This window comes from Populus euphratica, unplaced genomic scaffold (assembly GCF_000495115.2).
Source record: "Populus euphratica unplaced genomic scaffold, PopEup_1.0 scaffold989.1, whole genome shotgun sequence".
Classification (NCBI taxonomy): domain Eukaryota; kingdom Viridiplantae; phylum Streptophyta; class Magnoliopsida; order Malpighiales; family Salicaceae; genus Populus; species Populus euphratica.
This window is the reverse complement of record NW_011500851.1, coordinates 15,802-41,594: the sequence shown is the minus strand read 5'-3', so window position 1 is coordinate 41,594 and position 25,793 is coordinate 15,802. Positions and strand designations below refer to the sequence as shown.

Genomic DNA, 25,793 nt, shown 5'->3' with positions numbered 1-25,793 from the left:
TGAAATCTTGAGTATTAGATAATTGAAGTTTGTATACAATATAAGGAAAGTTTGAGCTTGAACTAGATAATATGATAATCTTTTCTAAAATTAGAATATAATTGATTTTTGAAGAAAATTTGGAGCACTTATGTAAACTCAAATTTGCTTTAATCTTCTACTAAATTTCTTTTTAATTATTTGTTCTGAATTTCAACATTAAATTTTTGAAAATAATTCATTTAATCTCCAAAAACTTATCAAAATATTAAAAGAAATTTTATTATTAAAAAGTATATTAATTATTATAAAAAAAACAAATAAAAATAATAAATACTTATATAAAATAAAATAACTAATGATTCTTCTAAACAAGTCAAATAATGAGTAATTATTATAACTTGAACCTTATTTCACCAAAGAAAATTACCCGCTATACAAACATCATGCTAAGACTAGTGAATTATTATTATTATCAAGACAACTAAAACCGTTAGCCGGTAATTGGTTTAAGAGTTTATATGAACAAAGAACAACTTGATATATTATTGTAAGCGTTTAGTTAATAAACTTGTGTTGTAACTCGTTGGTTGAAGAATTCAGGCTTAAATCGAGGTATTGGGTTTGAATTCTAATGAAAGCAATTAAATGCTATTAAGTCATTGTTTTTCAAAAAATAAAAAGGTGAATGACAAAATGAAAAAATAAAGGTTTGGACGTGTAACCTCCGTCAAGCCCATGCACTTGAGCTTCTTTTAACACGTTTAAGGTTTTTTTTATTAATTATTTGAGTTTTTTTTGTCTTTTTTGTTTTTTTGACTTTTTTTTTTCAATTTCTTCCTTTCTTTAATATGAGTTTTTTTATATTTATTTTCTTTAAAGTTTTTTTCCCTCTTTTTTATCTTTTTATTTTTATTATTTAATATAAGATTTTTAAAAATTTTATTTTTAAAATGTATTTTTTTTGTTTGACTTTATTCTTCAATACTTTGTTAATATTTTTTGGATCCATCCGATGAACAAAATCATATAAAATAACTTATAAATTATTTAATTTAAACTTGGGTTAAAAAAATAGTGATATTTGAAACTGTTATATCAAATTTAATAATAATATTAAAATATTTTTTGTTAATTTAAATATCTTTTTCATATATTCAAATTTTTTTAATATGAAAACCGCAGCGAAAACACGCTCAATAAACTAATTGAAGCTAGTCAATGAGAAAAATCAACTTTGTTTGGATTTTATTTATTTATTATGATTTGGATAAATAGAAATTTGCAACACGCGGCGCACGTGATTCATTGGGAAGGCACGGCACGGCACGGCACAAACAGCAACGTGAACCTCACAATTTAGGAAAAGAGCCTAGCAGTCTGCTAACGATATTACTAGACTTTGGCTCCTCCTTCAAATTACTTGCCCTAAAAAAAAAAAAAAAATGAAGTGCAGTTGCAGCAATTTTAAAAGCGTTTCATCATCTTCATCTTCTACTTCTTCTCTCCTCCTTCCACCTTCACCCTCCTCTTCTGGTCTTCCTCACTCTCTCTTTTCCCACACTAAGCTCAAACTTCCGGTTTCTCCTCTTAACTCTTACTCTCGTTTCTTTTTGAGTTTACAATATATATTATAACTAACTCGTGCCCTTGTTGTCTTCTCTTTATTATCTGCAGAAATTGAAGGCAAATCATCGTTTGGTGATCAAGAATGCTTGTGGGTTCGATAATAATGATGGGCTTCCCGTTTCTCCTAAAAAGCTCTTCATGCAAGAGGTACTTCTATTTTTTCTTTTTTAATCATAAAAAGGGGTAAATTTTCCTTTCCTGTTTTGCTTTTTGTAATAGGCAATTGGAGCTGAATATGGAGAAGGGTTTGAGACATTTAGACAGGATGGGCTTTTAAAGGTTGATGTGGTAAGCTATATTTTTCTTACAATAATTCACTTTAATTTATCTCTTAATCTTTGTTAGAATTTATATTATAGTTTCTGAAGCAAAAAGATCATAGTTTATTGCTTAATGGCATTTACTTGTTTATGGTATTGGGAATAGGATTTTTTGAATGATAAACTGCAAGAAGGTTTCCTTCATCGGGTACGCTATGCCATGAAACCAGATGAAGCCTATGGTCTTGTTTTTTCTTGGGACAATGTTGTGGTAATTTCCTTTAACCATTTCCCTATGTGCTAAAAGCAAAGCTAAATGTTATCTTTGGTTATGCTTAGGTTTTTATTTGGTCACATTGGGGGATGAATCTCCTGAAAAATGTCCTGAGCTCTAACGACTAATATCACACTTTAGCATTGGAGGACCGTGTTTTTTCTTCTTCCTCTCTACCTTGCACAAAAAGTGAGTTGTGATAACAGTTTGTTAACTGTTATTTAAAAAATTACTACAGCGATTTGTTAGTTCATTGTGCTGTGCTCATCAGCACTATCTCATTTTTTTTATTTGCTTAATTAGCTGCTCTAAGGTTGTGCAGCAAAGAGTTTATAAGATTGGTATCACAAATATAGGAAGATATTTCTAAAATGCCAAGAGTAGTTTGTATGTGATTAAATAAGAGACTTGTGTGGCCTTAGTCTTCCGAGGAGAATTCAGCACCTGCATGAATAAGATCTCAGTGCTCTCAGGGATCAAAGGAAACCAATATTAATTGGTATTTTGAAATAAAAGAACATGGGCTTCATGCTGATTCAAATGCTGGTACTTCAGAAAGAGAGAAAGGGGAAGAGAGGGGTGGGGGAGTGAAGGGGGTGAAGGATGAGATTCATTTCCCATTATAATTGTGTGTTTGTGTGTTTCAGGCTGATACTCGATCAATAAAGTTGAATGTGTGGAAGCAGCTTGCAATTGAAGAAGGTATGAAGTAATATTTTCCCCTTTTAGTTAAACATTTATTTCCCTCAACTTCCTGATTGTAAATACTTCTAAAGCTCACTCTGTGGTTAATGTGCTGATTTTGTGGTAACATTTAGGCTAAAATATAAGCAGAGGAAATGAAAGAAATAGCGTGCTAGTATCCATCATTTCTATAATCAGACAATAGCTCATTTGCAGTACTGGTAGCTGTTTTTTAATGGTCTTGATCCCCAAGTTAATTTCAAACTTTGAATCAGCTGCATGTTGTTTTATCCTCATTATAAACAAATTGGTTCAAGTGGAACATCTCTTTAGGTTGTGTCTAGATCTCAAATTGATTTTTATATGGATGCAGTATTGGTTTTACCTAATTGAAAATGGATACTAAGCCAGAAATTTATGTGACATTTTTTGTAATTTATGCACTATCATTATGATTCTTCTGCAGGAAAGGAAATTCCTGAAGATGAGCTTGCTCAAAGACTGATGCTATATGCAGATGCGGATCACATACTGCACAAGGTTTTAAAACTTTTCACTGTAGGATTTGGTTGCTATTATGAATATATAATGTCTAAAAGATTAGTTTGTTTATTAGATTAGAGATCTTTCTCCGTTATCAGATGGTTTGATGCAATGAATTCCTTTATGCCCTTGCTGATTGCCTTGAAAAGGCTTTGGAAATACAAGCAAGGTGGCATTACAAAAGCACTTATTATTATTATTTTAGCTGTGAAAATTCTGCATTCTGAGAATGAAGAATAGAGGAGAAAGAAAAAACAGTTCTACTGACAGGATAAGGTTTTGGTCTTTCATCTAATTACATCAGTTTGCCAAACTTTCAGAGCAAGTTCGTTCCCAGATTTGAAAAGACAAGTTGTGCGATTTTTTATTGACCATAAGTCTTCAACCATTTAATTAATTTTTGTGGTTATATGAAGCAGTTCTCACTCAAGTTCCTTTTCGAGAAGTGGGCCTAAGCATTCAGATGGTTAGAGAGGGAAATTTTAAACTTCACCCCTTAAGAGACTAGTGGTGCTTTTTGCAAATGTTCTATTTAATATGAAAGATGTGTGCCTGAATTGGTCTCAGAATAAGGTGCATCAAAGGGTCACATTTGTGTAGACGCACAGGGTTTTGGGGGTTCCTAAATTTTACAATTTCAGCTCTCCCTGTTTACAATGTTAGAAATGCATATATTTTGAGTTTCAAAATTAATTGAATTGAAGAAAAGAAGTAATGGTGTGGAGTTGACCTAGGCAATATGGTGGCTTATAACTGATGCATGATCATGGAGGTTTTATTCTGTTTTATAAAATGATCCCTGAATCATAGCTTCCTTAAATCTATGGCATGATGCTCCAATACATTTAATCTTCTAGGGCTGTTTCTCTTGTTCTACTGATACACTTCTTTTATTTTCATACCAACCATCATTCATATACCTTGTATTAGTTGCTTGATATGTCCTATAACTTTCAGGGTTTGCTCTGGGAGACAGCAGAAAGTGAAGTGGTTAGATTGAAGTTACGGCTATCCCAGTTGTATCATGCTAATCTACTTGGGGTGAGTGTCCTAGTCTTTACATGGTTGCACAGCCTGTCTCTTGAACACCAAAATTCACCAGGCTATCAATGTTTTCACCCAGCTTAGAGAACCCATTGAGGGGCTGGAAGAATGGCTGGATGCAGTAAGTAGAGTTCATATACCCTGTGCTGTTGTTTCATGTCTTGATCGAATAAACATGGTAGGTGCCCTGGAGCGGATGGGTCTCAAAAAGTATTTCCAGGTATGTAATTTACTTTGAGTTTGCGCAACATTTTGAACAGATAACCTGCTAGCTAATCACACAGACAAGCTGTATTATTGAGGACATTGCAGCTCCTAAGCACCAAGGGCTCTTGGAATTTGGAGCTCAAGTGCTAAGTGATAGACAAAATTGTTACTGGAGCCATGCTCACTATTCAAAATAACAAATTATGGTGGACTTCTCACATTTCAAATAGTGTACGGGATAATTTTTATAATTTCTTTAGTCATTTGCATTATCAACTAATGATACAAGCTAATGAAGAGTACATGTTACATCAGTCACCTGATACAATGGCCTTATAGTATTATTAAATAAAACTGGATGAGAAGTAATTTTCTATGTTTATGTTTTCAATATCAACCAATTTCTTGTGGGTAATTATCTTTTTTGGGTGTTCAGGCTATTGTGTCTGAGGAAGATGGCATGGAGTCAATAGCGCATAGATTCCTTTCTGCAGCTATGAAGGTATGGTCGAGAACTCACTCTAAAGTTGCTTGGTAATGTTTCCTCAGTAAGAGTTCTTGCCTTTTGATCTTCCAATGAACTCACTCTAAAGTTGCTCTGTAATATTTCCTTAGAAGTAGATAGCTAAAGGCATGCCATCTGATCTGCATCATGCATGAAGCAATGGTCTGCTTATACATGTCTAATTTTAAATTCCGATAAGCGTGAAATTATAGTTTTGAAAATATTTGGGTACAACAAACGTTCTGCAAAGAGAAAGCATTCAAGGATAGCAGGTGAAATTACAAGTGCAGTAATGACTCCCTATTTATTTATTTTAGTTTTGGAGACTGAAGGGTTGCTTGATTCTGGTTGATTGGAAAAGATTTCAAAATGAAATCTGTGGTTAATCTAATGGCATAGGAAAGAACTTTCTTATAGAATATAGACCTACATGTGGCCTGTTCTTACTGCACAGAAAAGGCAGAATAAACATCATAAATGAAGGATTGAAATTCAGGTAGATGTGAATTATACTTGTGGAAATTGTATACTACAGCCTCATGTAAATCTTATAGATGCATATAATTTTCATGGAACCAGCTTTAAATAGATATGCAAGGATTGTGAAATATGACTTAAAAGAGTAGCCCAGCACGTATAAAATTCTGTGACGATGGAAAGAATGTCCATTCCTTTTACCAGCATGCTGACCTTGTTGCTTTTAGATAGGGAAAAAAAAAATCATGACCTTGTTTCTTTTTTCTTCCTTTTCTTCTTTATTTTATTTTTATGAAAAGGTTCATGACCCTGCTTCATACACAGCCTACAAACCCTTGTTATCATCTCACCTAAACTTATGTTTTCTGGTCAATCAATTATGCAATCAATCACATCTAATTTATTGTCTTTGTGGACATAAATACATGTGCTTTACTTTATGCTCCCATTTTTCGTGGAATGTTCATTTCATTTGTAGCGCAACAAAGATATAAATGACACTCTTCTTGGTTGGTCATCGTCTTTTGTTTGCTTTATTATTTTCTTTTAGGAGAATTTCATTGGCTATCTTATTTGGGTTTATGGTCGTTGAATGATCTACAAAAAAATTACAAATAAAAATATTTCAACTAATTCATAAAAAAATTGTCTATTTGTGCTGTGATTTTATGTGACTAGTGGCAATTTGAGGTAAATATACATAATTGATGTATTTCACTTCATAAATTTAAATAATAATTAAAATAAAATATAATTTAAATTGAAAAGGATAGCGATAATTTGTCAATATTAATCTTTATTGTATGTTGTAGACTGTACTATGAGAGCCATAATATTTTGTTACTAATCTGTAAGTTCGTCCCTCCAACATTAGTTGTCAGGCTCTGCCATCTTGGAAAACAAAATCTCGCAGGTTGGACTTTAGAACAAAAGAATCAAGTTGGGCAAAAGATTAGTGCATGCCTTGTATAAACATGCGTCTCACACCCATGTTCACTTCTTTTCTTTTTATCTCTTGACCTTCTTGCATAAATTCCTTGCAGCTGGACCGCAAACCATCCAAGTGTGTGGTGTTTGAAGATGACCCCAGGGGCATAGCTGCTGCTCATAACTGTACTATGATGGCTGTAGGGTTAATTGGTGCACATCCTGCGTGAGTACTTGAACATTTACCAATGGAATTTTTAGATGACCTAAACTGAGTAATTAGAATGGTAGTTTTTTTATCAACTAAGCAATTGATTGATTTCTAATGGTTTCAATTTTTCATCCGTACTCAAAAGAATGATTTGTCTTGAAGATTCTACTTTCACAAACTCAAACTTTGTTGTTTCTGTTGATCCAAACTGCATCTCCAAAATTGCTGCTACCGACGGTCATCAATTCCTTATGATCTGTTTTATTGACCAAAAACACATGATTTATTTTCTGAACTGGACTTGGAATCATTGCAGAAATTAATGCATTTGATGTTCTTGATATGCATTTGTAATTTGAATACAGGTTGATTTGATTTATATTTTTGGTTGAAAAGCATTTATAATAACTCTACCCCCTTTACTCAGATACTATTTGATGTTGAAACATGCAGGTATGATCTGGTGCAGGCTGATCTTGCTGTTGCAAGCTTCAACGAACTTTCAGTGATCAATCTCCGGAGACTATTTGCTAACAAGGGCTCTACTTTTATGGACCGGCAAAAGGAGATTGTAGAGAAATCTCCTCCGAAGAGAAAGCTATCAGTCGACACCATATACTAAATTCATTTCCATCTAGCCCCACCTTTTCCCAATCCCCCTTTGTGATTTTAGCATCATAGCATTTTATAATCTTAATTTAAACTAGTTTTTCCCTTCTCCAGTTAGAAAATATGCTGTTTGACATTTTTTTACATGGTTGTACAGTGAGTAGATATGCAATTCTCATTTCATATGATCAAAATCTAATAAGATTTTGTTAGGGGCTAAAATATGTTCAGCCGTGGATTCTATTAAATTTCTTGTAAAAAGTAAAAAGACAATCTTTTCAGCTGGACAAGTTGTTCTCTTCGCACAAAAAAGTTGTTAAAATTTTTCAAAAGCAGAGGAACTGATTCTTTAAAATTCTTAGTGATTTTGAAAAATGTTAGTAGTCGTTGGTCATGTTGTTTTCAACGAAAATTTGATTACGATTTTAAATAGATATTTCGAAAATTTGAAAAGATTAATATTAGTCATGAAGTAATTGTAAATATTATTAAAAAAAACTTTAATCTTATTGAAAAAGAGTGAAATAATTAAATGATGTTTTAAATATTATTGTAATTATTTGTTTAAAGAGAATTTTATTTTAAAATATTAAAAAAAAACTAAGGTTGAAGCAAATGAAATCCATGTTGACAAGGGGAGCTGGAGGCCCGAGCTGGCAACCCTATTATTTTAGAAAATAGGGAATGACATGTTTACTAAAGTTTACAAACGTATTGTTTATAGAGGTAGATGACAAGTTTAAGTTTTTGAACTTTTAAGATCTAAAAATATCAAAAAAATATGTTAGAAACTTCAATTACCTCATTTTAAACCGAAATCATCCTTTAAAAAGACTAAAATAAAGAATCAAACTAAATAAAACAATAATTATGAATCTTGAAACAAATATACCTTCACTGAGTTCTTCTCTCCTAAACTAACTCATCAATACTAAGATAAGTTTTTTTTTTTCTATTTATGGTTGAAACATGAGAAAAATAAAATTTTAGTATTGAAATGTAAACATCTAAAACCAAAGATGCAAAAATTGAAAATTTTAGGGATCAAATTAAACTTTTACAAAAACATCATGCATAAAATTGAATGTTTTTAACATCTAGGGGATGGAGATGTGAGGAAAATAAAATTTTAGGACCAAAATAGAAGGAAACTACATGAACTAAAAATGTAAAAATTGAAAACTTTGGGGACCAAATTAAAGACTAAATTGAACTTTTGTGAAAACTTCAAAAGACAAATTGAACTTTTTTTTAACATACAAGGGTTGGAATGCGAGAAAAATAAAATTTTAGAATCGAAACATAAACACCTAAAATTACATGAAAAAATTATAAAATTCAAAAAATTTATAGACCAAATCAATTTTTTTAAAACTTTAGATCAAATATAACTTTTTTTTTAATGAAAATAATAAAATTCAAAAAATTTATAGACCAAATCGATTTTTAAAAAACTTTAGATCAAATATAACTTTTTTAATAAAAAATATAAAATTCAAAAAATTTATAGACCAAATCAATTTTTAAAAAACTTTAAATCAAATATAACTTTTTTTATGATTGCATTGTAAGAAAACATAGCGACTATAAAATGGTTTTTGTGTTTTGACCTACATTGTATTGTGGGTCAAATCATATTTTTCTTTAATGCAAGAAAACATACTAACATATTTTACAATATAAAAAATTCATAACTATGAAATGAAAATTTTATAAAATAAATAAAAAATTATATACGCAAAAAAAATAAAAATAAAATTTGAATGATGTTGTGTATCTAATAAAGACTTTGATGTAAATCTCAAGATCAAGTGGTCATACAATCTACAACAACATTGACAACGAATTTTAAAAAGCCAAAACATGTCTAATAAAAGTGTAACACAATAGAAACATGTCATAAGATACCATCATTATTGGAACAAGAACCTCAACCCTATGAATACCAATTCATGAACAAGAAACATATGGAAGATATCATGAAACCAAATAATTTTAAATAAGTCAATTTAGTTCATTAGAGAACTAAAGAATAAGAGAATATCTCTCACATAAGTTGAATAAATTCAGCATAAATAATATTATCAATTTTGAATATTTTATCTTTACAAAGAGTATTTATACTCTTGAAAATAAAAACTCTAATGAATCTACTCTTGTGGGCTAAATTCATCCACTTATAAATTGACCCAAAACCTATAATAATAAACTCGAAAGTATGGATTCAAACAAGCATTGACCCATAACTAAAATCTAATTAATAATTAAACTCAAACAAGCCTTGAACCTTAACTAATTAATTAAACCCAAATGCGTAAATTAAGAATGAGAAAATAAATGTTGAAGATTTTCTCTAATATGCCATAACTTAAAAAGATATAAAATAAATAAAAAAACAACTAAAAATAAATTATTTATAAAGTCTTAGATGCCATACATATCATATCTTAGAAAAGAGAGGACTCCAATTCTTTAATAAATCCAATTCACATTACAAATCCTTATAGCCCAATCTCATACAGAATTTTAGAATCTAAATAAGCCTCATTTAATCTTTCATTCCTACAAAAAACTAACCCATTACAGGTCTAAATTGATTGGGCCGAAAATAGCTAAGAAAGAACAATTTATCGACCAAAATAGTAACAATAAATTCTACTAATTTAAATAATATATTACCAAACTCCGATTGACTTATAAACTTATCACAATATATTTACATGTATTTAATATCTTCCTATAAAATTTCAGTTCAATTCGATATACATTTTAAAAAATATGTCTAATCTCACAAAACTAGTTAGTAGGCATTTTGATACAAAATTCAGACCTAACTTGGTTGTATTATCTCTTCCCTCTTTAAAAGGATTTATCCTCGACTATATAACATGAAGATCATCCATTAAAGAAAACAAATAAATATTAGTATAAAAAAAACATCATCATCATTATTAAAGTCTAGAAGAATTTTGTTAGCAATGAAGGTCTCCTTGATATACAATCTCTTCTTTTAAGCAATCTTTCCTTTCTTTAATTTCAATTGCTTATCATATATTAGTTTAAGTGTCAAAAGTACAAGAGTTATAAGCTTTCCATCCATCACAAAGCTATACCTTTTTGTCATAAACTCTTTTACCTATTTTTGAAGCTCCTTTGTTTTTGAAACATATCATCAAACTCCTATAACAAAGAAACACAAACATTAGGAATAAAAATGTCAAATAAGAGATTTTTTATTGGTGATTTGTATAAATTATCATTGATGGTTTAAGGATTAATGCAACAAGTCTAGGCTCAAGAGGAGGTCTAGTTCCATTAGGCTAGGCTAGCTTCTTAAAATTAAGATAATAGGAGATTTTGATCGAGCTCAAATTTTTTTCAGGTGATTCTACAAGCAATTATCTTGTGGGAGTATTATGTTGCTTATTGGATCATTGGATCTTCTAGAATCATGTATATAATTTGTTGTGTGGGTCAATTTTGTTTTTTCATATGATTTTTTAGATTTATTATTTTTATTTTGGATTTTGATTTTGATTTTCTTAATTTTTTGGACTTTAGCTTGTTTTTTAGTATAGTTCAGTTTTCTAGGCCTATTTAAATGTTGCAGCTACCGATACATTTCAATTTCAAAAATTAAAATTGTAAATTTGAGTCCACATTTGTAACCTTTATTACTCATTAAAATTACTGTGTTTTATAATATTGTTATCCTATTAGGTTATGCCTGCATTGTTATTTTCATCTTTTTCATTTGTTTTCATTGAATTTGTATAGTTGTTAAACCTAAATTGGTTTGACAAGTTGACTCGAGGCCTGATCGACTCGGGAGCTGGACCGGTCTGAGTTTGTTAGAAGATCGACCGATGCAACAACCCGGCCAAACCCAGTGGACCCGGGCAAGAATCGGTTTGTTTTCTTAAATGTGGGATTTAAAACCCATTAGTGTATATGCTTTATGTTTTCAAGAAAAAAATTATGTTTTCTCAATGTAGGATAACAAAACTTTTTGGTTTAAATACTTTAACTTAAAATGATAACATAGTATCTTTCTAATGTAGATTTGAAATCCATTAGTATATATACTCTATGTTCCTAAGAATTTTTTTTTTTTCAATGTGAGATATGTAACTCATTAGTATACATATTTTATGTTTACAAGAAAAAAATTATATTTTTTCAATGTAGGATATTTTTTTAAAATATTCTTTTAAACTTTATTATTTATAATATGTATAGCCTATATTTACATGGATTTTTTTTTAATTTTTTCATATAAAATATTAAAACTTTAATTTTTCTATTTTTCTTAGTTGACCTGAGTTGATCCCGATTGACCCATAAAACCTGGGACCCAGCCTCTTGGGTGGATCAATCCTAGACCGGGTTTAATAACCATGTAAATTTGTGCATAATTTTAGTGTTAATAATTTTAAAATTCAATTATTTTATGTTAAATTAATCAAAATTATTATCATGATAACTTTTATGACCTGCATTCTTAAAATCATTGTATTAAATATTCAATCGCTCAAATGTAGAATATAAATTAAACTGCTGAAACGACAATACATAAAATGCTATCATAATCATGTAACAATTAAATTTTTTTAATATCAATATTTTATAATTAATAATAGATCAATTTCTTATGCATAGTTACAAGGTATTTACACTGATTAGACTATTAGGGTTAAATGATTTATTTAATTCTAAAAGATTCATATAATAAATTGAAAAGTATAAATACTTTAAACTCTAATTAAATCTAATTGCAAAAATATTAATATTTTTACTTCAAGTTGTTAATTCTCTTTGAAAACTTAGATGCTTATGGCATTAATTTTTTTAAAATATATTATTGTTGTTGATATCATCGTTCATTCCAATTTCTTCTTTTCTATCACCATCATAATCAACTTTATTAGTTATACTACCATTATTATTAATAAAACTATTATTCATTTTAAAACAAAATAAGATAAATTTCTTTCTGGTTTTTTATTATTATTCTAAATAAAATATTACAATTAAATTATTATTTTGATTTTTTAATTTTTTCATTTCAATTCTTATTTTTATTTGGACCTTTCATTTTTTTTTCCTAACGAAACAATATTTAGGATGTTTTTCTTCATTGCTCTTGGTTTTTTTTTTTTTATATATAGCCAAAAATATGAATTTATAATTTATTTATTTATTATTTAGTATAAATAATATTTTTCATTTTTTTAAAATTTATTTTTTAATATTAACATAATAAAATAATTTTAAAAAAATCTAAAAAAATAATTTAAAATAAAAAATCAAAACTTTTTGAACACACAAATAAACAGAACCTATGTGTGGTGGGCCGAGAACATGAGGCGTTGGAAAAAAGGAAAAGAAAGAAGCAGCAGTTGCCCATTTGCAGCCCCCTTATCTACCGCTATATCTGTCTATCTACAATAAAATCCACTCTCAACACTTTCAGGCAGGAGTGAGAAAGAGAGAATAAGTCTAGATTTTATAAAGAAATGCAAAGAGGTTTTCAACAAAAGCCTAAACTTTGAGCTTTGATTCCAACGACAATGTCTTCCATTTGCAGCTTTACTTCCTCCATTTCCTCAATCTCTCCTTTTACATCTCCAAGGAAGTCTTTCAAGCAGCAGTACACTCCGATCATCCACTCTTCCCTTCAAGGTAAGTAATCTCCTCTCTTTCTTCTTAACCTATGGACTTTATTTCAATTCAATCTCAAAATGGAAAATGAAATTCTTTAAAATTAACTGGGTTTTGTTTTGATCTGAATTGCTATGCTAAAAAGAAATATCTTTCAGGAACTGTGGCCCAACCTAAAGCATCCTCTGTTGCCGAGCCCCTTTTGCTTAATGCCGTTAGAGGAGAAGATGTTGAAAGACCTCCCGTTTGGCTTATGAGGCAAGCAGGGAGGTACATGAAGGCAGGTCTATGAAGCTTCATTTTCCCATACTGTTCTTTTTTTGGTGTTCCATACTTTTTGAGGACTAAATTTGACTTTCCCTTTTGTGACTTTAGCAATAGATGGCACCAAAACCCTAACTTCAGTATATTCTGCCGTTCAAACATCATTTTATTTTCTAGCTTTTGTTAACTGGCCCATCATTTTCCCCTCAAAATGAGGATAATTTGGTTGTCTAATCCAGGAACTGGTTTACAAGCCATGCACATGTCAGCTTTAAAAATGGTTCAAATTTCTAGTAGCCATCTTTACCTTTACTTTTTTTTTTTTTTTTGAAAATTCTCTGCCTGGCTATGAATATGTCAGCTTAACAATACTGATCATGGAATTCTGCTAGATGAAATTTTCATACCCTTTACATCCAAGGTAGCTGCCATGAATAGCTATGCATATGTTTTATTTAACATGGTTCTCATTGACAGACTTTTTTTTGTGACAGAGTTACCAAATCATCTGTGAGAAGCATCCTTCATTTCGTGAAAGATCAGAAAATGTTGATCTTGTAGTGGACATTTCACTACAGCCATGGCAAGTTTTCAGGCCTGATGGAGTAAGATAACTTTTAGAAGCTTCTGTTTTATGCAGAAAATGCTAATTGCGCACGGACTTCTTTTTTATGCAGAAGCTTGCATGGTGTATTCTGTATCTCAATAATAACTATTATCGATTAATTTGGTGCTTTCAAACGGAGTTCTATATTCATAAATAAAACAAAGGACATAATAGTTTTATATCTGTGTCTCCTTTCAAGTCATATTCTTTGCTTTCTCTTCTCTGATTTTGTTTTTGATTGTTGGTACAGGTCATTTTATTCTCTGACATTCTTACTCCACTTTCTGGGATGAATATCCCTTTTGACATTGTGAAAGGCAAGGGTCCTGTCATATTCAATCCTTTGCGCACAGCTGATGATGTTGATCAAGTTAGGGAATTTGTTCCTGAGGAATCAGTTCCATATGTCGGGGAAGCATTGACACTCCTGAGAAAAGAGGTTGAATTTTGAGCATGGAGTGTTTTAGTTTTAGATATTGCAAGCAAGCCTTGATTGTGTGCATTTTCTTCAATTAATCTGTTTATATATAAAGCCTCTACTACCAGTAATGGACCGCACGGTAAGATATCCTTTATTTATGAAGGTTTTTGCATTTGAACATCTATACCCCATCTGCTTCAGAACTTGAATTGGATCAAGCCGATGGTGTTTCCATTTATGATTCCTACCATGTGCAAAGCACTTATAATAAAAGCTAGTGCAATGCTGATATCTTGTAAAACAAATAGTGAAAGATTAATACATTGACAATCCCTAATTTGAAGAGGAACATTTACCATGATCAGTGTTAAATAAACCAATGGATTTCTTTAAACTAAGAGCCTCAGAAACCACATGTGCATGGCCAATCAGAACACTCTGAATCAAATGTTTCCTGTTTTGAGCTAGATTTCATGAAGTAGCTGTGACATTTTATCCTGCTTTGAACATGCATATGCATGCATATGGATACAATCCTCATCTGAAATTCTAAATTTATATCGTTTTACCTCAGTCAAACAGTATCTTCCCCTTTCTAGGTAGAAAACAAAGCTGCAGTGCTGGGCTTCGTAGGGGCTCCTTTCACCCTGGCTTCATATGTAGTGGAAGGTGGTTCATCAAAACACTTTACTAAAATAAAGAGATTAGCTTTCTCCCAGCCCAAGGTAACCAACTTATACTAATCTCTCATTTCTATAGTTTTCTGGATGTAAGACATGCAGCTGCCAATCCTTCTCATGGTGAATACAATAACAATAAAATTCAATTCACCATTTTTTCCATTCCCAGGTTCTCCACGCATTACTTCAGAAATTTGCAACCTCTATGGCAAAATACATTCAATATCAAGCTGACAGTGGAGCTCAAACTGTTCAAATCTTTGACTCATGGGCCACAGAGCTTAGCCCTGTGGATTTTGAGGAGTTCAGTCTTCCATACTTGAAGCAGATCGTGGATACTGTGAAACAATCCCATCCAAATCTCCCGCTGATCCTTTATGCTAGTGGATCTGGAGGCTTGCTTGAGCGGCTAGCTTTGACAGGTGTAGATGTTGTAAGCTTGGATTGGTCAGTTGATATGGCTGAAGGTAGGAAGCGATTGGGACCTGATGTAGCTGTTCAGGGGAATGTAGATCCTGGTGTTCTATTTGGGTCAAAGGAATTCATAACTAATCGGATAAATGATGTTGTCAAGAAAGCCGGTAAAGGAAAACATATACTTAATCTTGGTCATGGAATTGTAGTCGGCACACCTGAGGAGAATGTTGCGCACTTTTTCGAGGTTGCTAAAGGAATCAGATACTAATATGGCATGTGACTGGATGATTTTCTGCTAAATTGAGATCTGCTGTCTTTATCAACTACTTTTTGTTAGATCAGTAGTTGATTATTCAGTGTATTTGCAATACTGTTTATCTTAGGTAGTTTGGTCAATTTTTCAACATGAGAGCGTTGCATAAGCTAGAGAGCAAGGCCATATATAGTCATATGGAGCCTGGAAAAAATAGAATGTTGCATCTCCTCTCATTGTTTTTGAGGCTTTGGCACCTGTATTTCCCAAGGCAGATTGGCAGGCTAGTGAGTTTGTGGCACTGGTATTCCTATGGGAAAATGTCCTTTGGCAAGGGCACGGTGATTGCAGGTGTGTTCGCATCATTGATTGTCCAAAACCATATTAGGTATGAGGTTATTAACGAGGTTTAATTCCTCTGGAATCTGAGTTGAGGTGTTCCATCCGTTTCAGCACTCCTTTTTTCATGCCATGGAGATTGCTATAAAGTTTTAAAAGTAAATATATAGAGTATCTGCGGTAAAGACTTGGTTATACTCAAAAGAAAAAAAAAGAAAGAGAAAGAAAGATATAAAGCCAAGTTCCTGTGCAAGTTATTTAACTTGTGAAGTGTGTTTATTTTTATATTAAAAATTAATTGATTATAAACATGAAGTGATTTTGAATCTAGACCCAAGAAAACACAAAAAAAGCATAATAATTGCTTGTTAATATTGATGAGAATTGTTACGCTTGAATATAGTGGTGGCTTGTTAAAAATTTATTTGGTACAAGGAAAAATGTGTTATTTTTTATTTTAAGAATTTTTTATTTTATTTAAGATGTCATCATTTAATATTATGATCATTAGTCAATATAAATTTTATAATTTTATGATATAAGATTGGTTATATATAAAAAAAATATTATTATTTCTTAAACATCCTATCTTATGCGTAATATTTTTAACTTTAGAGTTTGTAAATATTCAACTACGTATATTTTCCAATTCTGATATTGATATATATTACATAAAAAAATAAATAAATTTAAATTAATATTTTTATTTTTAACTCTGGCGTCAATAAATAAACTAATAAATTTATTTTTAATGCATGCATATTTTTTATTTTTTATTTATTTGTTTATTTATTTATTTATTTTTGAAATAATCCAGTCTTAAAAAAGAAAAAAAAAGAAAAAGAAAAGGAGCATTGTTGCATGCATGTAACAGTAACAAACTAATTAATCCAGCAAAACAGAAAAAAGAAGTTACCTGGTTGTTGCAAGCCGAGGGCGAGGGCGATCCAAGCGTGAGGCTACTGGCTGAAAAGGAACTCTCTCCTCTGTTTCGTCTCATCTTGTGCCACCCTTTTCTCCTTTGTGATTATCTGTATTCATCCTATCTCTACTGGACTGAAGAGAAAAGGTTGCTACTGGACATGTGTTGTGTAACTATTGCCGGTGGCTGCTGTTTTTAGGAGAGGAGGAAAGGATAGAAGGATTCCTTCTGGTGCTGTTGCTGGCTTGTGTTTGCTTATAGTTGTTAGAGCTGTTTATGGCGCCGTGATAGTAGGGGGCTGCCATTTTCAGTCGGGATGATAAAGACACCACCGTTCCCGTGACTGTAAATAACCAAGCCTTACTGCTACTACTGAGAGGGGCTGCTGTCTTCGAGTATGGTCTGTGGTCTGTGGAGAACTAGTGAAACAAAAAGAAACTGTGCTGGTGGACTGCTGGCGGAACTGTCAGCCTGAGGAAGAAGTAGTTCGTGGACTGGACGAGATGTTGTTGTTGACGTGAGGAAGAGATGATGATTTGGTCAGTTGTGCACAGTAAGGGGGTATTCCCTTTCGGCTATGGCTGGGAATGTCGTTGTCGCTCAGGGCAGGAGACTTTGTTGTTGCTGATGGATGATTGTCAGTCGTATGGTCTGTGGGGGGAAGAGAAAACAAGGGTCTTCTGCAACACTGGCCGCAGGATAATATGGTGGCTTTTGAAAGTTGAAAGGAGATGGCGGCAGAGAGAAGACGGTGGAATGCCAATCCCCCACTTTTATGTGTTTTTTTTTTTTTTTAGGTTTTTTCTGGTAATAGCTTTTTTTTCTCTTTACACTGATATGATATCTGTATTTATAATATCAGAATTTCTTTATGTGTGAGAAATAAAATTTTAATTAAATTTTTTTTTTCAAGTTTGAATTTGATTAAAAATCAAATTTGAAAGCAGATAACTATCATTATCTTAAAGACAAAGATTATGTTGAAGATAGTGATTATTGATACGACCAAAAGATTAATGTCCTTTTCCAAGTATAGGAGTGTCGAAGTAATAAATAACTTGGCAAGACCGTAGTCGAACCACAAGGAGATTAATTCTATAAATTATAAATAACAATAATAATAGTAATAATACTAGTAGTAGTAGTAATAGTAATACTACTACTAATAATAATAATAGAAGAAGAAGAAAAAAAAAAAGAAGAAAAAGTTGATGAAAACTTTGAGATGGAAGATTAACGTAAGGATTAAACAATGATAACAACAAATGTCAAGGTTAGAGGATCCACTAATAGTATGTTAAACAAGTATAGTTTAAACTCTTATCATTCAATTGGAAACCACACATAAAGGAGATTCCAATCAGATTATAAATTGTTAACATGATTACATTGATTATCTTATTTGATTAATGCTAATACTTGTAAATGTTGTCAAACATTTATGATTATAACTTATGTTAACAACAAATCAAGTTCATTTCATAGCACAAGTGTCGGTTATACCATATGATTAGTACTTAAAATTGTATTTTTATTAATGTTTTATATCATCATTTTGCACTTGAAGTATCAATAACTCTTTAACTAAAACATGTTTTATAATAACATATCTAATAATATAAGATACCTTTAATTTATGGCAAATGTTCATTTTAAATGCAGGTCTATCACATAAATAAAAGGATTGATTGATTAGTTTAAGAATTAAAATTGAAAAGACAAACAGATTCCCAAACTTAGAAAAGAGATATTGGTGCAGTCCAAACCGAAACATTGTTTAGTAATTGGGTCATATCTGGAGCTGTAAATCTCGGATTTAGGTCTACTTTATATGGATGGAAAGATAAGACATAGGCCTACAACTTTCATATGGAGCCAAGATTTAAAAAGGCTATTTTGAAGTCCAAATTATAGTAACAACAAAGAAGTTTGAATCTATCCTGCAACTGACACTTTTCAGTTTTTGGCCCATATCTGGAGCTCTAGAAGTCCAAATGACCTCCAATTTTTTCCCCTGGAAAGTGAAGATAATTTTCTACAACTTTCATGTTCAAGTGGTTCCAATTTTGATGTTATTAATGATGTTTTGGGCAGACAAGAGAAGATAAAGATTGTCAGCAAGTCAAGAGCTGGCCACCCACTTATCAATTAGTCATCGAATCAATAGTTCCCAATTTTACCCTATAAAAGGAGGCATTTACCATGCAATTAGGCATCTTGGTCTCTAGATCAAGATCATGCTTTTGCTTTCTCTTTTTGTATTTTTGTAATGCTTAAGTTTTGCTTTCATTAGTATCTTGTTTATACCTTTCATTTCCTTTCCTTTACTTAGTTAACTTTTATTTTATTTATGTTCTTATTTTGTTTATTTATTTATTTATTTATTTTTCTTTCTTTCATTATGTTTATTTAAGTTTATTATGTCAAGGTGAAAAGGTTACACTAATGGTGTAAGAATAAGTATAGTGTAAACTCAACATGGATATTAATGTTTGATACTAACATGTTTTGTATTTGTTATCTTGTTCACTCTTTAATACTTCGCTTGTTAAATGACTAATCTAGATTTATGTTATATAACGTTTGGTACAAAAAATGTTCGGCACTTTCATAGCTCATACTATATGGTATAATCAACACTTGAGCTATGAAAGAAACTTGATTTGTTATTAACATAAGTTATAATCATGAATGCTTGATAACATTTACAAGTATTAGCATTATTTAATAAGATAGCTAATGTAATCATGTTAACAATTTATAATCTGATTGGAACCTCTTTTGTGTGTGGTTTCCAATTGAATAATAAAAGTTTATACTAAACTTGTTTGACATGCCATTAATGGATCCTCTAACCTTGACATTTATTAATATTATTATTTAATCCTTACGTTAATCTTCCATCTCAAAGTTCTCATTAATTTTTTCTTTTTCTTCCTTTTCTTCTTTATAACTATTATTATTATTACTACTATTACCACTACTACTATTATTATTTTTATTATTATTGTTACTATTGTTGTTGTTATTGTTGTTATTATATTATTGTTATCTATAATTTATACAATTAACCTCCCTGCGGTTTGATCCCGGTTTTGCCGAGTTATTTATTACTTTGACACTCCTGTATTTGGGAGAAGACATCAATCTTTTGATCGTGTCAAAATTCATGTTCCATAGCATGATCAATAAACGACAACAACTTTTCATAATAACCATTAACATTTAACAAACCTATGAGTTTATGGTGAATATGCAGTCGAGCCCAAGAGAAAATATGAAAGATTTCTTCCAATGTGCTGAGACCACTTGGTAAAGCAATATACGCATCAACATGGTTAAACATTGAATTCATTCGAGTAGACATTTTAGAGACCTATAGTTCCTCTCCAATTGTTTTTCCAATGATTTCCCCTTCTGCTAAAGCTTTGAAACCCCTAAAACTTGATATTTTTATCATACCAAGGCATTGGATTAAGAGAAAGTAATCATCGATTGGTGTGATATCGGATGTCAAATCTATTGTTACTCTTGACAAAAGATCTACATCTACATTTTCGATGCCATTTTCATCTGTGATTTCTTCTTGAGAATAAATCATCTACACATCTTTAGATTCATCAAACTTTGTTTTACTCATGGTAGATTCAAATTGATCATAAATTAATTCGTCAATAAGATTTACCTGTGAATCATTATCATCTCCAGGTTGTTTGCAAATGTTAAAAATATTCATCTTTAATGTCATGTTTCGAAAAGATAGCTTCATTTGTCCATTCCTACAATTAATCAATGCATTAAAAGTTGCAAAAAACGGACATCCTAAAATAACAGGAAATGAATTACATGCTTCAATAGGTTGTGTGTCCAAAATAATAAAATCTACAAGATAAATGAATTTATCGATTTGTACTAATACATCTTCAACTATTCCTTTAGGAACTTTTACAAATCTATCAGCAAGTAAAAGAGTTATAGAAGTTGGTTTTAACTCACCTAGATTGAGACTCTGAAAAACTGAATATGGAAGTAAATTCACACTAGCTCCAAAATCAAGTAAGGCTCTTTTAATTTTATATTCTCCAATAAAGCAAGAAATTATAGGACAACAAGGGTCTTTATATTTCAAAGCATTATTATTCTAAAGAATGACATTTACTTGTTTAGCTAAAAAGACTTTCTTTTTCACATTCAGTTTTCTCTTCATGGTGCATAGATCTTTCAAAAATTTAGCATAAGAAGGAACCTGTTTAATAGCATCCAGTAAAGGTATATTGATCCTTATCTGTTTGAAAGTTTTAAAGATTTCAGAGTTGTGATTGATATTCCTTTGTTTGGTCATGACATGAGGAAATGGAAGTGCTGGTGGGAAATCAGTCTTTTCTTCACAATATTAAGATTCAACCCCATGCTTACCCTTAGAGATTGACTTATAATCTTTCTCACAAGGTTCAAGAGTGGGTTTTTCAATAACCTTACCACTACGAAGAGTAGTGACTGATTTGACTTGATCCATGTGTTGGCTTCCAAAACTACTTGCATTTGCATTGTATTGCCCCTTGCGATTTTATTGTGGTTGAGATGGAAACTTACCTTTCTCTTAGAAACTGAGAGAAGATGTCAATTTTGCAAGAGTATCTTTAAAATCTGTCATGCTTTAAGCAAGTTAAGTTTTGATTGTGTCTTGCTTTCAATAAATGCATGCAATGTTCCCTTAAGATTTCTTCTAGGAGATGGAGCATAAGGAGGTGCATATCCATGAGAATTTTAGAAATTCTGATATGCTTGAAACGGTGGTTGTGAAGTTTATGCATTATTGTTAACACTCTTCCAACTGAAATTTGAGTGATTTCTCTAACTAGGGTTATATGTTTATAAGCATAGGTTATGACTAGGCCTTTAGAAACTGTTTAAAGCATGAGCTTGGTCATGGAGACATTCCTTAAAACAAGGCAAGGTTGCACAATTATTGGTTGAGTGTTCATTGATTTCACAGATTTGACACACAATGTTTTGAACAGATTTTAATTGACCACTCCTTTTCAATTCTAATGCCTCAAATTTTCTAGCTAAAGATGCAAATTTAGCTTGGAGGTCATTATCTTCCCTAAGGTTGTATATACCTCCAATAGATATATAAGGATGGATTTTACTTAAAGTCTCATACATATCCACGGTGTCCCAATTTTAAGTATTTTCAGCTGACAAGTCTAAGCACTCCATTGCTTCATCAGGGTCTTTATCTTCAAAAGTTCCATTGCATATTAATTCAACCATTTACCTATCTCTAGGTGTTAACCCTTCATAAAAATGTGAAACCAATCTTCATGTTTCAAAACTATGATGAGGACAAGTATTAAGCAAGTCTCGATATCTATCCCATAATTGGTAAAATATTTTTCCTGGTTTCTTAGTGAAAATGGTGATTTCTCTTTTGAAAGAATTTGTTCTATGAGATGGGAAAAGCTTTTTTAAAAACTATTGTTGCATTTCATCCCAAGCACGAATGGATCCTGGTCTCAAATTTTGTAGCCATGTTTTACCTTTATCTTTTAATGATGGTGCACTTGTTCTTGTGGGATTCATGTAGTCTCTAAATGTCCTAATATGGTTATTCTCATTATGAAGTGATTGATTATCTTCTTCGGTCATATTTTCTGAAAATGATAAGGATACCCTACAAAGTCTGCCACTTAATGTACGTGACCACACTCTCATGCATGTGTAGGAATAGAATAAAAAGAAGAAGAAAACAAAAGAAGAAAAACAAAGTTATATATAAGAAAAGTGAAAAGAGAAAATAAAATAAATACTATAATTTGTAAAAGAACTTACCTCCCCAGCAACGGCGCCAAAAACTTGACATGACCAAAAGATTGATGTCTTCTTCTAAGTGCAGGAGTGTCGAAGTAATAAATAACTTGGCAAAACCGAGGTCAAACCATAGGGAGGTTAATTGTATAAATTATAAACAAAAATAACAATAATAATAATATTAGTAGTAGCAGTAGTAGAAGTAGTAATACTAATAATAAAAATAATAATAGAAGAAGAAGAAAAAGTTGATGAGAACTTTGAGATTGAAGATTAAAGTAAGGATTAAACAATGATAACAACAAATATCAAGGTTAGAGGATCCACTAATGGTATATCAAACAAGTATAGTATAAACTCTTATTATTCAATTGGAAACCACACACAAAGGAGGTTTCAATAAGATTATAAATTGTTAACATGATTACATTGGTTATCTTATTCGATTAATGCTAATACTCGTAAATGTTGTCAGACATTCATGATTATAACTTATGCTAACAACAAATCAAGTTCCTTTCATAATATAGGTGTCAATTATACCATACAGTATGGGCTATGAAAGTACCAAGCATTTGTTGTACCAAGTGTTATACAACATAAATCTAGATTAGTCATTTAACAAGCAAAGTATTAAAGAGTGAACAAGATAACAAATACAAAACATGTTAGCATCAAACATTAAAGTCAATGTTAAGTTTACACTATACTTATTCTTACACCATTAGTATAACCTTTTCACCTTGACATAATAAACTCAACTAAACATAATGAAAGAAAGAAAAATAAATAAACAAAAGAAGAACATAAACAAGATAAAAGTTAACTAAGTAAAGGAAAGGAATTGAAAGGCAGAAACAAGATATTAATGAAAATAAAACTTAAGCATTACAAAAATACAAAGAAATAAAACAAGAGCATGATCTTGATCTAGAAACCAAGATGCCTAAATACATGATAAATGTTTTTTTTATAGGCCAAAATTGGAAACTATTGATTTGATGACTAATTGATGAGTGGGTGACCAACCCTTGACTTGGTGACAATCCTTATCTTCTTTTTTCTGCCCAAAATGTCATTGATAACGTCAGAATTAGATACACTTGAAAACATAAAAAGTTGTAGAAATTGTCTTAGCTTTTCAGGAAAAAAATGGAGGTCATTTGGATTTCTAGAACTCCAGATATAGACCAAACACTGAACAATATTCGGGCTGCAGGATAGATTCAGACTTCTTCATTGTTGCTATAATTTGGACTTGAAAATGATTTTTTTAAATCTTGTGCTTCATATAAAAGTTGTAGGCCTATGTCTTACTTTTCCATCCTATAAAGTAAACCTACATTTGGCCATCTCTTTATCCTTTCAATTTCAGTAATTAACTCATCAATCAATCCTTTAATTTATGTGATAAGCCTGTATTTAAGATGAACATTTACCATAAATTAAATATATCTTATATTATTAGATATTGATTAGTACTTAAAAGTGCATTTTCATCATGGTTTTATATCATCATTTTGCACTTGAAGTATCAATAACTCCTTAACTAAAGCATGTTTTATAATAATATATCTAATAATATAAGATACCTTTAATTTGTGGTAAATGTTCATTTTAAATGCAGGCCTATCACATAAATGAAAGGATTGATTGATGACTTTAAGAACTTAAATTGCAAGGGCAAAGATTGATGACTTGAAGAACTTAAATTGCAAGGATAAAAAGATGACCAAAATTAGAAAAGAGATGTCGGTGCAATCCGAACCGGAATACTATTCGGTAATTGGATCATATCTGGAGCTATAGATCTCAGATTTAGGTCTACTTTATATGGATGGAAAGGTAAGACATAGGCCTACAACTTTCATATGGAGCCCAAGATCTAAAAAGGCCATTTTCAAGTCCAAATTGTAGCAACAACAAAGAAGCCCGAAGCTGTCTTCTAACCCGAGCACTGTTCAGTATTTTGGCCATATCTGGAGTTCTAGAAGTCCAAATGAGCTGACTTTTTTACACAAGAAATATGAGACAATTGCCTACAACTTTCATGTTTTCAAGTGGCTCCAAGTTTGACGTTATCAATGACATTTTGGGCAGACAAGAGAAGATAAAGATTGTCACCAAGTCAAGAGTTGATCACCCACTCATCAATTAGTCATCAAATCAATAGTTCCTAATTTTGGCCTATAAAAGGAGGCATTTGCCATGCATTTAGGCATCTTGGTTTCCAGATCAAGATCATGCTCTTCCTTTCTCTCTTTGTATTTTTTGTAATGTTTATGCTTTGCTTTCATTAATATCAAGTTTATGCTTTTCATTTCCTTTCCTTTATTTAGTTAACTTTTATCTTATTTATGCTCTTATTTTGTTTATCTATTTTTCTTTCTTTCATTATGTCTAGGTAAGTTAATTATGTCAAGGTGAAAAAGTTACACTAATGGTGTAAGAATAAGTATAGTGTAAACTTAATATGGACTTTAATGTTTGATACTAACATGTTTTGTATTTGTTATCTTGTTCACTCTTTAATACTTTGCTTGTTACATGACTAATCTTGATTTATGTTGTATAACACTTGGTACAACAAATGCTTGGCACTTTCATAGCCCATACTGTACGGTATAACCGACACCTGAGCTATGAAAGGAACTTGATTTGTTGTTAACATAAGTTATAATCATGAATGCTTGACGAGATTTACAAGTACTAGCATTAATTGAATAAGATGACTAATGTAATCATGTTAACAATCTATAATCTAATTGGAACCTCCTCTATGTGTGGTTTCCAATTGAATAATAAGAGTTTATACTATACTTGTTTGACATACCATTAGTGGAACCTCTAACCTTGACATTTGTTATTATTATTGTTTAATCCTTACATTAATTTTCCATCTCCAAGTTCTCATCATCTTCTTCTTCTTCTCTTTCTTTATTATTATTACGACTACTACTACTACTACTACTACGACTACTACTACTACTACTACTATTATTATTATTATTACTATTATTATTGTTGTTGTTTTTATTATTATTGTTGTTGTACTATTATCGTTTA

The 25,793-nt window shown here is 31.1% G+C and overlaps 2 protein-coding genes across 2 annotated transcripts; both read left to right on the top strand.

Moving 5' to 3' along the window:
* The first annotated feature begins 1,326 nt into the window (after positions 1–1,326).
* Positions 1,327–7,553, top strand: LOC105116586 (Haloacid dehalogenase-like hydrolase (HAD) superfamily protein). The gene is made up of 11 exons (XM_011014003.1): positions 1,327–1,559; positions 1,657–1,755; positions 1,828–1,896; positions 2,035–2,139; positions 2,790–2,844; positions 3,293–3,366; positions 4,327–4,410; positions 4,493–4,633; positions 5,057–5,122; positions 6,646–6,755; positions 7,194–7,553. The coding sequence occupies exons 1-11, from the start codon at positions 1,425–1,427 to the stop codon at positions 7,360–7,362; spliced, it is 1,107 nt and encodes a 368-aa protein (XP_011012305.1). The 5' UTR covers positions 1,327–1,424; the 3' UTR covers positions 7,363–7,553.
* Positions 7,554–12,730: 5,177 nt separating this feature from the next.
* HEME2 (Uroporphyrinogen decarboxylase) lies at positions 12,731–16,104 on the top strand. Its single transcript, XM_011014002.1, has 6 exons — positions 12,731–13,031; positions 13,169–13,290; positions 13,769–13,879; positions 14,132–14,320; positions 14,902–15,027; positions 15,152–16,104. The coding sequence occupies exons 1-6, from the start codon at positions 12,920–12,922 to the stop codon at positions 15,665–15,667; spliced, it is 1,176 nt and encodes a 391-aa protein (XP_011012304.1). The 5' UTR covers positions 12,731–12,919; the 3' UTR covers positions 15,668–16,104.
* Positions 16,105–25,793: the final 9,689 nt, after the last annotated feature.

What these genes read in the sequence shown, in the direction of transcription:
- LOC105116586 (XM_011014003.1), top strand. Translation starts at nt 1,425, where the DNA reads ATGAAGTGCAGTTGCAGCAATTTTAAAAGCGTTTCATCATCTTCATCT. An exon ending in TCCTTTCTGCAGCTATGAAG is followed by an intron (nt 5,123 to 6,645) that starts GTATGGTCGAGA and finishes AATTCCTTGCAG; the next exon opens with CTGGACCGCAAACCATCCAA. An exon ending in TTAATTGGTGCACATCCTGC is followed by an intron (nt 6,756 to 7,193) that starts GTGAGTACTTGA and finishes TGAAACATGCAG; the next exon opens with GTATGATCTGGTGCAGGCTG.
- HEME2 (XM_011014002.1), top strand. Translation starts at nt 12,920, where the DNA reads ATGTCTTCCATTTGCAGCTTTACTTCCTCCATTTCCTCAATCTCTCCT. An exon ending in AAGCAGGGAGGTACATGAAG is followed by an intron (nt 13,291 to 13,768) that starts GCAGGTCTATGA and finishes TTTTTGTGACAG; the next exon opens with AGTTACCAAATCATCTGTGA. An exon ending in TAGCTTTCTCCCAGCCCAAG is followed by an intron (nt 15,028 to 15,151) that starts GTAACCAACTTA and finishes TTCCATTCCCAG; the next exon opens with GTTCTCCACGCATTACTTCA.